Source organism: Gasterosteus aculeatus, chromosome 10, assembly GCF_964276395.1.
Source record: "Gasterosteus aculeatus chromosome 10, fGasAcu3.hap1.1, whole genome shotgun sequence".
NCBI classification, from domain to species: domain Eukaryota; kingdom Metazoa; phylum Chordata; class Actinopteri; order Perciformes; family Gasterosteidae; genus Gasterosteus; species Gasterosteus aculeatus.
In genome coordinates this window covers 18,315,789-18,326,669 of record NC_135697.1, presented here as the reverse complement: position 1 = coordinate 18,326,669, position 10,881 = coordinate 18,315,789, and the positions used below count along the sequence as shown (strand labels likewise).

The window sequence follows — 10,881 nt, the reverse complement described above, 5'->3', positions numbered from 1 at the left end:
TGTTAGTCAACTTCACTCCAACTCAGTACCATTTATTTCACACTTATTTTTGGAATATACGGTAAACAGACCTCATTTACATAGCTAGTCAAACTGGCAGGAATATCACAGATGGAAATTAAATAAAATGTCCGTAAGGCTTATTACTTTATTACTTATTGCTTTATTACTTATTGCTTTATTATTACTTTGAAGGCTAGGAGCCAAACAGTTGGCGGTTAGCGTTAGCGGTAGCTGCCGCTACCAACGGTTTTTGCCAGTCACTCCACTGCTACTTTTTCCAGTTACAGGGCTGCTGGTGACAGAGAACGTGTCCAGTAAGCACATTGTCACACAATCCTTCGAGCTGACGGGCAAAACAAACGCACAACTTACAGTGGCAGAGTAACAGCGCGTCATCGGCAACTAGCAGACCGGTTACAACCTGATGCAGTGACAGCGGGGACGGCCAATCACACAAGCAGCAGCAACAGCCAATGGAGGAGCTTGTGGGCGGGTCTAAACGAAGGGAGACAGGCTCAGCTTGAGCGGCCGTTTGTCCGCTTGGTCCTAGTGCGCGACGCGTCTCTGTTTACCATAGCGTAACATTGTTTTTGGACGGTGAAAACATGTCCCCTGTGTCTCCCCCGTGACTCACTCTCAACCAATCAGAAATAAAAAAGACAAAATAGAGAAAAACAACTTTAAGATGAAATAACACAATTTTGAATATCATAGATTGTAATGGAACTAGACAAAATACTATGAATAACTCTCAAATTGTTTGTTTTACTATTCAATTTCAATGTTCGTGTTACAACTGACACAATTGAAGCTAAAATAATTTCCTCATTTATTATATTTAATTCAACAGATCTTGATTCTGAAGATATTCACAGTTTAATCTGAATCTGAAGATGATGTCAGGATGAAGAGAAACCCACACACTGCTGCACTTCACTGCTAACCTGTGTGCGTGTGTGTGTGTGTGTGTGTGTGTGTGTGCGTGTGTGTAGAAGAAGAAGAGGAGGAGGAAGATTGATCGCAGTATGATCGGAGATCCGACAAACTTCATCCACCTCACACACATCGGCTCTGGAGAGATGGCAGAGGGACTTCAGCCGGTGAGACGCAACACCCGTCTGTCTGTCTGTCTGTCTGTCTGTCTGTCTGTCTGTCTGTCAATTCATTTTATTTTGTACAGTCCAAAATCGCAAACTACAAATTAGCCTCATGTGGCTTTACAGTTTGTGCACATGCGACATCCTCTGTCCTGAAACCCTCACATCTGTCTGTTTGTCTACGTGTCCTAATAGTGTTGCCAATATGGTCCGTCCTTTTCTACTTTGTTAAATATTACCGTTTTTCTCAGTTGCTTTGGTACATTTCTCGAATAATCCTCAACAGTATGTGCATTTCTGAAAACAAGTCCTCCTGATGCTCTTTGCTGTTGAGCCACAGATTCTCATCCACATCACAACAAATATCTTCTCTTGTGATGCAGCGTGGAAGGAATCTTAGTGTCTCATCCAGCCTCTGCTGTGATGCATCCATACATCTGTGGACGTGGCTGCTGTTCTTATTCCATCTCCACGCTGAGAACATTCCTATGGAAGTAAATCTGTGTCATCGGATTTTGAAAGAAAAAGGTGATTGAATTTTTTGCAGTTGAATATTTATGCATTGAAATCATGTATCTGAATGTTTTTCAACATTAAAATATTCAACCACAAATAATTCAACCACAAAAAATTCAACCGCAAAAATTCAACCACAAAAAATTCAACCGCAAAAAATTCAACCGCAACATCCGGGAACCCAAGGAAGAGCAATCGATTCTAGATTCAAGATCGGGAGCGTGCGTCAAGCAAAAGGAGCGAGCGCCCCAATACAACTTGGGCTTGTCGACTATGATGACCTGATTTCAGCCACGTCCATTAATAATGGTGTTTTAACTCTAACTTCATGCCATCAGTGTGGTTTGTGTCCGTACGATTCAGTAATAGACAGCTGATGCTGGGATGCTTCGACGAGCTATTAGGAGTGATTGGCGGAGTTTTGAAACCAGGAATGCGCCTGTAGAGCATAGGAGCCCTGCAGCGTAGTGGGGGGGGGGGGGGGGGGGTACTTCTGAGGATTTCAATTGTGATCTGAGAAATGTTCCAAAGCGACTGAGAAAAACTGTAATGACGTTTTCAAGTATATTGACGGTGTGTGTGTGTGTGTGTGTGTGTGTGTGTGTGTGTACAGTCGGGGCCGGTACAAGAACAGATGAGGTCAAAAGGTCAGAGTACGAACGGCGGGAACGGCCTGTTATAGCCGGTAAACGCACGTTTCAGTACGTTCAATGCTGCCACACATGAACTCACACTTTATGTCCATGACACCGATAAACCAAATGATGAATTACTACTTTGACATGATTGACGCTTCCACTTCATTCATTAACTCCTTTGTCCACTTTGCATGTTGTCCTGAACATTCTTAGGCTTGTGGAAACTTGTGTGACGGTCTCATCCGTTGACTTCAGCCACTTCAACTTCCTCCAGCTTGACATGAAACCTTTAGCGCTTCAGCTGCTTTCAGTTCATCTCATCAGCTCGTTTCCCTTCGCCGACTCTCTTCAGTTCAGCTGCTGCAGCTTCATTTCTTTCAAGCTCTTTAGCTTTTGTTAAAAAAGATCCCCAAAAATCTTTAAATATTTCACCTGCTTTTGTACTTTTTAATGAAAAATTAAACAAAGTGAAGCGTTTGACCAATAAAACCTCTTAATCTCCACAGTTGTAACCAGCTGAGTGTTTTAACTGGACAGGCTGAGCGACGACCTCTGACCTCCCCCCCAGCGACCCCCGTTGAGCAGAGCGCTTCTCCTCTGAGGAGAACACTGGAAAATCAGTATTAAAGCGTCAGGGAGCGACGACATCACCGGACTTCATCTCCCCGGGACGACACGCGTGTGCGTTTAAGAAGAAAGCTGAAACGTTTCCTCTGTATTCACCTCTAATGGATCATGACCCCCCAGTCACTGGTCACATGGCCGTAGTGATGACATCATCAACTCCCAGGATGCCTCATTCTGCGCAGGAGGGAAAGTCTAGTGTGTGTGTGTGTGTGTGTGTGTGTGTGTGTTCGTGTGACAGCTCAAATCTCCTGTGACTCAAGCTGTGGCTCTGGTCCCTGAATCGGGTCCTCTGGCCCCGAGGGGACGGACCTGCACCAACGTTTAGTATTTGGGGGGATTGTTCTGAGTATTTCCTGGTGGGCGATCAAATGTTTATCTGCTTCATACTTTGACTTTTCTAAACCGATGTGTATTTTCTGCAGTTTTTTGGTGCTTTGCTTCTCGATGTCACGCGTAGATCTCTGATACGAGACGATCGTGGGAAAGTTGGTTGTTGGTTCAAATTTCACAGAAAGTTTAATAACGGCACTTTATGAAAACATTTTCCTAAACTCAACATTCTCTCTATTTTTAAACACATTTTATTTAAACATTTAACCGTCCTATTACATTTGTGTTGCTGTATTAACGTCGAAATATTTCAGTTTTAAATTTGTGGTTTTAACAATATAAAATCCTGTTTAATTTATTTAGTTTGGTTTAAGCCAGAAATAAAACTCATCAAAGCCCCAAATTATTAATTAATTATTCTCGACAGAACGTCTGTTTAGGTAGAAAAGAATTCATCAATTATTTCAACTAAAACATTAGTGATCGTTTCAAGCAAAGTCATAAAAAAAGGGCCAGAACAAGATGGTTACCGTGGAAACCAGTCGAGTGGCAGGTTCCCGTCACCGTGGCGACGGCCTCTCTGTCTCCCTCTGGGTTAGAACATCACTTCAGTTTTGCTTGATTTCTTTTTCTTTCATTCACATTATGCAACCATATGATTTGTAATTATATTTGTTATATTTTATATATTTCTTTTCCTCCGCTCGTCCGCTGCCTTCATGGACTCCTCGCGATGTCAGAGTTTTCTAAACTCTCCCCTCCTGTGAAAGACCCGCGTGATGTGACAGCAATCAGCTGACGGGAATCACAACCTGACTGGAGGGAACGAGACGCGGGTCCATCCGTCATCACAGTCACCTCTGTGGTCTGTTTCTTTCAAAGATGTTCATCTATTAAACGTATTTGTATAATTGATTTCTTGTTTATTTAGCAGTTAAAATTCGATGAATCAGTTGGGGAATAAAGCCGTTAAACGTCTCAAATAAAAGCTAATGTGATATGAACCGATGAGCTGCAGTTCCTAAACAAAGAGTTTACTATAAAATCAATGAGTGCTTTATTAGGTTTGTGATATTAATTCAATGACAATTGGCCAGCAGGTCGGATTAGAGAATAATGCTAATTATTGCTAATGCTAATAAGGTGATGTCACTTGACTTGATTCCTTGTTATGTAACACGTGGCTCAATAAATCGGTGCGTTGAGCGGTTTATTTTACAAGATCGTGTTGAAATGTTCCTGATCAGGATCAAACCATGATGGTTAAACGCTAAAACGCCACAGTGACGACGAACCAAAATGGTGATGACTAAACATAAAGATGGTGACGGGATGCTGAAGGTTTCAAAACTCCCACAACCCAACGGGTGTTGTCATGGCGACCAGCGTCTTATCTCCACTCTGCATGTAGATGACCTAGTAGATGGTTTTCCTAATTCACCCCATCAGCTGGGAGGCCGCAGGGCTTTAATTCTGTGTGTGTGTGTGTGTGTGTGTGTGTGTGTACGTGCATGTGTGTGCGTGTGTGTGTCTGTGACACACACATGCACACACAGACAGACACACACACACACACACACACACCTCTCTGTGTTCCTGTTTGTCGCTTCCTTCTCCTGACCAGCCGCTGGGTTTAACACACAAACATTAACGCGGCTCCGTTGTGCATCAATCATCAATCAATGACTCATCAAACGTGGAGTCGCGTTCAGCCCGTCTGCTCGGTGCTGAAGAACCAGCGCGGTTCTCCTAACGAGGTTAAAGCGAAGCAGGTCGACAACAATGAGCGTCTTCAGTGTCGCCGCGAAATCACAAACAATCACACAAACATTTATAGAAACATGTTGAAATGAAAAAAGAAAGACGCTCACGTTGTAAAGTTTATCTCACACAACAATACAACATGGTAATAATAACATAGAACTTGGTCATTAAAGATGATTAAATGTCACGGCCGGTTGCGATACATCATTTATCTTCTCCTCATGGTTTGAGGAGACGTGAGGAGACGTCCTGCTTCACCTGGTCAGACTCTGGTCGTACCTGCAGGGAGCACAGGCCACATCAGCGGCTTCATTTACTGGTAAAGATGATTAAAAAGCTTGTTACATTTTCATGAATGAACCTGAAGACACGTCTTGTGTCTTTTTAAACCTGGACGGGGACCGACGAAGACTAAAGACACACCTCTTCAGACTAAAGACACACCCCTTCATACTAAAGACACACCTCTTCAGACTAAAGACACACCTCTTCAGACTAAAGACACACCCCTTCAGACTAAAGACACACCTCTTCAGACTAAAGACACACCTCTTCTGACTAAAGACACACCTCTTCAGACTAAAGACACACCTCTTCTGACTAAAGACACACCTCTTCAGACTAAAGACACACCTCTTCTGACTAAAGACACACCTCTTCAGACTAAAGACACACCTCTTCAGACTAAAGACACACCTCTTCAGACTAAAGACACACCTCTTCAGACTAACACACTAACTACCTGCAGCACTTACACTGGACTTATGATGGTTCTTATGAATTTGCACTTTCTTGTTTCTTGTTCTTGTGAGTTTGTGTCCTTATGGTTGAAATGTTCTTATTGTAAGTCGCTTTGGATAAAAGCGACAGATAAATGACGTGTGATGACGTGATGTAATGTGATGTAATATAAAAAATGTTAGCTGAGCTGTTTGAACACAACTTCACCAACAACTAAAAGAATATCATATTTTGCCAAGACTGAGCTCGTCGCATTCCTGGACCTGTCACTCATCTGTTGACTTATTGTGCTGTGATTTGGCCTAATAGATCCACATTTAAAGGGATATATGGATTTTCCTTCTGAAAAATGTTATTTGTGCTGTGTGCGTCTTCACTTACTCACATATACACTGATATTTATGAACAAACTCATAAGTTTTCCCGTCTATTGGGACACAAAAATAATTCACATAGACTTTGTGTGTTTTTGCGTGCGATTTTCACAGCGGAGGCTTTGGCTCAAAAGGATGAATGAAACAATGCAGAGTTATGGTAAAGATGATATTATTTCCATCAGTATTGTTTTTCCCGTGCAATGACAGGGTAAAATGAGTAAATTATCATAATATATTTATTATTATTATAATTGTGATCATTCATCATTATTTTAAATAATACATAAATAGATTAGTAATTACCACCTTATCGTTAGTAAATGTTTTCATCATTTAAGTTGATGGTTGTAAAAAAGACACATTGTTATATGAAATATAAAAAGGATGTTTCAAGAATATTTAGATTAAAATGAGTATTTAAATATATTCCTCTTTTGTGTAACACTCACAGTGAGACGCAGTCCGGGACCTGCACATGCTCAGTGGGGACGAGCTGAGAAAGACCCTGAAGGCTGCCGACGAACTGGAGCTTCCTGCTGAACTTAGAGCTGAGGAGGAGGAGGAGGAGGAAGAACAAAGATACATCTTGGGTTTGCTACTAAACAAAGCTGGGCGACATGACAGCTGCCCAAAAGTGAAGTCTAAACATCTGGACGGCCCCCGAGTTGCTGATGATTAATCCCGAGGAAGAAGAGGAGGAAGATGAGGACCTGATGAACGGTTTGATGATGGTGATGAGTGCTTTGATGTACCAGGTTGGATGAACCACATAGAAACCCTTCAGGTTCTTCCTCAACCTGCACACACACACACACACACACACACACGTTGTTATCACACTACACAGGTTCACCCAGGCCGTGTGGCAGGGGTGGAACAGGGAGTCAAACGGGAAGTGGAGCGGTACCTCCTGTTGATGGTGGTGTATCCGTCCCTCAGCCAGCTGATTCCCGGCAGCTTGTCCTTCTGACCTCCAGCACACAGGTACACCATCACGTAGTTCTCTGCCACCATCAGGTCCAGGGTCCCCACCACGTACCTGCAGGCCCACAGGTGGACGTCACCCATTGACAAAGGATGCTGAAGCTAACAAACAGTCAGGTGTTAGCATTTGGTTCAATTGTACTTTTGGATCGAACGGTCCCGTCTCCTACCTGAACAAGTGGTCCATCACATTCTGGTAGTTCTCCAGACGGTTCTGCGGCAGGTAACAGGAAGAGAACACGATGACGTCGTACATTCCGTCTCCATAATAACCTGAGAGATGAGGACAGAGCGCGTTAAAGCCGAGGTGAGGCGTCAGACAGGTGAGTCCGCCGTACCTCCGTGCGACAGAACCCTGAGGAACGGCTCCAGCACGCTCATGTTGACCCGGCTCTCCTGTGGCGGGTCGCCCACGGAGAAGCAGCGCCACCTGGTGCCCCCCTCGTCCACCTCGTCCTCCCGCTCCAGATCTCCCGGCTCACTTTGGTTCGATAGTCTAGAACCGCACCGGGGGCCGCGGCCCCAGGACAGCCGGCGCTGCTGGGACGCCACCCCGAGACGCCGCATGTCATCTGCAACGACAGACCCGTGAAGTCGTCTCCGTTAGCAGGTGGTCATCCGCCAGCGCCTTTGACCTCTCACCTTGCGGGTCGTAGATGGGGAAGGGCAGCGAGCCGCTGTCGGAGGGCGTTTCCATGCCGTCCAGGTTGAGGTCCAGCCACATGTCATCGCCGTCCTCAGCGGGGGGCGAGAGGAAGGTCGAGGGGAAGTCGCCTGAGACTGTGGACTCACTGCGACCTGCAGGAGTATTGTTGCTATTAGGATTATTATTTTTATCATGATCGTTATTATCATTATTATGGCTACTATTGTTATTATTACTTCCATTATTATCATTATTATCATTATTGTACTATTATTATTATTCCTATTATTGTACTTTTTTCTATAAATATTATTATTGTTATTTTTGGCATTACCATTATTATTATTCTCTTTACTACCAGTATTATTATTAATATGATAGTATAGTTTTTAATAATAGTATATTCATCATCACTATTCCTGTTATCATGAATTATATAATTACCCAACGACAGACTGAGAGCCGGAGCCACCAGGACTTTCTTCTTTGTTGGTTGTGACAGACGCAGAGAGGTGGGTGGAGCTGCAGACAGGAAGTGACATCATACATTGCGTGTAGCTGTTATCATGACTGATGATGTTGTAACATTCTCTCTCTACTGGAACGACATTGATGCTTTGAAACAAACTGGTCCACAACAGGAAGTAGGACAGGAAACAGAGACGAAGACATGCGGGGGGAGGACACCTGAGCTTAGTATAAACTAATAAATAAATATGACACGAGCTTCAAACTCCATGACGGCAGAATAATGGATCCCCCTGGAGAAAACGATTTAAAGCTTTACTAATCAAAACTATAAATACTAGTATTACTTCACTAATGTTGATCATTGTGTTGTCATGGTAACACTCTGATGGACTCGTCGGCTTCTCTGCTGGGTGACAAATGTGAAGAAGAATGGACCTTGTCTTCCTCACCTTCCTTGTTTCCAGCTGCTTCTTCTTCTTCTTCTTCTGCTGCTTCCTCCTCGTCTGCCAGAGACTTTGTGTCAGAGGAATCAGTACCTGTCACTTCCTCAGAGGTCCTGCGTGTAGGTGAAGTACTACTAGCAGCAGTACCAGTAGTAGTGGTATCGGTATCAGTACTGGCAGCATCAGTGATAGTACTAACAGTAGTACTAGTAGTAGTATCAGGAGTTGACCTGCAGACAGACATATAGTGAGACTTTAACAGAAAGGGTTGTTAGCTGTTTGCACAAAGCGGAGACGTGTCGTTGGTCGTGTTCAGGGACCAGGCTGCGAACCAGCAGACAATAACTAATAATAATAATAACTTCTCATTGTCCAGATCTATAAAGGAATCCACAGCCTTTCGGGTCTCAACCGGACCCAGCGTGTGGGAGGAGTTTCCAAAAGAATTAAACATTTTTTTTTGAAATGGCAGAAAGTTATAGACAGAGTTTAGGGGTCAGAGAGGCTTTTTTTAGAGGGCGAGTTTCAAGTGAATGGGACATACTGGGCGAGGAGCGTCGCTGGCTTCTCCTCTGCTTCTTCTCCTCTGGACTCCATGTTGTTCCTGCAGATCAATGCTTGCTGCAGTTAAGCTTCAACGTCACGTTTATACGGGTTTTACGAGAGAACGTGACGCATTGTGAAACAAGTAGCATGACTGATCAATCAATCGATAACATAAGCAAACTAACTCTGGTTGAACGTCTCTTATTTTTACATGAAGCTGAACTTTCTTCCTGTAGTGCGTTATTTGTCACATTAATTAAACCTTAACTGTAGAAGTTGTCAAATATCTGACAGGTTTGTTTTTTTTCTCAGGGATAACTCTCTTATCTAGTTACTGACTCGCTCTGCTTGGTTTACTCCACTCTTCTTCTTCCTCACCCAACTAGCAAAGGAACCTCAACCAGGAGGAAAGAACCGAAGCTCAAAGACTCACAGCAGCTCCGATGGCGGTCCTTCAGCAGACAGCCGGACGCACCTGATCACAGGTAGTTTATGAGCTGACACCTTTACCTTTCTTCCTCTGTGGGTGTGGCGCGCTGCAAAGGGCCCGGCCCTGTTACCATGGCAACGTGCAAGCCGCTTCCTGCTGAGCACACCGGCCCTGCCCTCCGTCTGTGCACACACACGCGTGTGTCTTCATAACCCTCGATGTGTTGTCAGACTGATGTTTGTTCACCGGAAACGTTGCGTCTGTTTGACGGCCGAGTTTAGATCCATAACTTTATGTTTGCATTGAACTGTGTCTGTATCCACAGTGTGCAGCTTGTTATTGTCCATCATTCAAACTACCAATGTTTTAATTAAAGGACGTGAGGAGACCGTCATCGAGACTCTAAACCAGCAGCAGGGCGTCAGCTGCAAAGTGACTGTTACAACAACAATAACAATAACAAATAAATATATTTCCACATATGAATTATTGAATATTTCTCCGTAAGATATTTGATGTCTGGTCAGCTGCTTGAAACTGTTTCTATTTCTTTCATTGTTTGAAAGTGTGAGAGTTTACCTGTAGCCTCCATGGTCACTGTATCATAGATATTAAATACTATGACGTTAATCACTAATGATGTCATCTTACAGTTTGTAGCCTCATTGATCACAATATTATATACACAAAATACGATGATGTTAATCACAACTAATGTAGAGACACAGAAGAGCTTCAGGTACAATTTCAATTTAGTTTATAGTGATGTCTATCAATTTAACTGTACGAGGACACTTATTATCGACCTTGATGTTTGAGTAACAAGAAGATAAACGGTTGGTTTGTGTGGAAGGTATCCAGTAAAATATGAACTGTTCAATTGTTGAACCTTTATAAAGCTAATGCAATGTGATAGAATACAACCGGCCTGAATTGAATGTTCTCCTTATGTGTTTCGTCCATCCAATATGAATAAATATTAGATACAGCTGCCAGTGTAATCCAGTAAAGTTCAGCAGCTCTTGAGATATTTTGCCTAATTAGTTTATGACGGACGTGAGTCAGGACTTCCTAGTCCGTCTCCCGAGTCTATTCTCGCGGGAACGCAAGTCCGTTCTCGCCGTCTTAGGTATTGCGAAAGGGCCCTACCCTTTATATATATATATATATATATATATATATATATATATATATATATATATATGAGATATATGAGATATATATATATATATATATATATATATATATATATATATATATATATATCT

At 42.9% G+C, this 10,881-nt stretch overlaps 2 protein-coding genes and 1 long non-coding RNA gene across 7 annotated transcripts in view; 2 read left to right on the top strand and 1 right to left on the bottom strand.

The window, feature by feature from the left end:
- The window catches only part of cdc42se1 (CDC42 small effector 1), a 9,129-nt gene extending 4,914 nt beyond the window's left edge, over window positions 1–4,215 (top strand). Inside the window, exons 3-5 of the mRNA XM_040188765.2 lie at window positions 996–1,103; window positions 2,230–2,301; window positions 2,761–4,215. Of these exons, the coding sequence (XP_040044699.2) occupies window positions 996–1,103; window positions 2,230–2,298 (177 nt within the window). The 3' untranslated portion in view covers window positions 2,299–2,301; window positions 2,761–4,215. The remainder of the gene's footprint in view (window positions 1–995; window positions 1,104–2,229; window positions 2,302–2,760) is intronic.
- An 863-nt stretch (window positions 4,216–5,078) lies between these two features.
- Window positions 5,079–10,708, bottom strand: LOC120826458 (bcl-2/adenovirus E1B 19 kDa-interacting protein 2-like protein). 5 transcript variants are annotated; one of them, XR_013450910.1, is made up of 11 exons: window positions 9,617–10,698; window positions 9,182–9,241; window positions 8,644–8,867; window positions 8,168–8,245; window positions 7,720–7,875; window positions 7,416–7,649; window positions 7,248–7,291; window positions 7,001–7,132; window positions 6,804–6,890; window positions 6,543–6,641; window positions 5,079–5,254 (listed from the first exon to the last, which is right to left on the bottom strand). XR_013450910.1 is itself a non-coding variant. In XM_040188759.2 (11 exons), exons 2-11 carry the CDS (start codon window positions 9,232–9,234, stop codon window positions 5,230–5,232), a joined length of 1,191 nt encoding a protein of 396 aa, XP_040044693.2. In that variant the 5' UTR covers window positions 9,235–9,241; window positions 9,617–10,708; the 3' UTR covers window positions 5,079–5,229. The 5 variants fall into 5 exon arrangements, 3 of the variants coding, with proteins under 3 accessions (XP_040044693.2, XP_077937202.1, XP_077937203.1); XM_040188759.2 differs by having other exon boundaries at window positions 7,248–7,350; window positions 9,617–10,708; XM_078081076.1 differs by having other exon boundaries at window positions 7,001–7,179; window positions 9,617–10,704.
- LOC120826460 (uncharacterized) lies at window positions 9,346–10,250 on the top strand. The gene is made up of 2 exons (XR_005713246.2): window positions 9,346–9,668; window positions 9,990–10,250. It is a non-coding gene; the product is annotated as an uncharacterized LOC120826460 (long non-coding RNA).
- Window positions 10,709–10,881: the final 173 nt, after the last annotated feature.

Excerpts from the sequence above, each read along its gene's own strand:
- LOC120826458 (XM_040188759.2), bottom strand. The coding sequence starts at position 9,234 with ATGGAGTCCAGAGGAGAAGAAGCAGAGGAGAAGCCAGCGACGCTCCTC. Across the intron at positions 7,351-7,415 it reads CAGGGTTCTGTCGCACGGAG|GTTATTATGGAGACGGAATG; the intron begins GTACGGCGGACT and ends CTCATCTCTCAG. Across the intron at positions 7,133-7,247 it reads GTGATGGACCACTTGTTCAG|GTACGTGGTGGGGACCCTGG; the intron begins GTAGGAGACGGG and ends GTGGGCCTGCAG.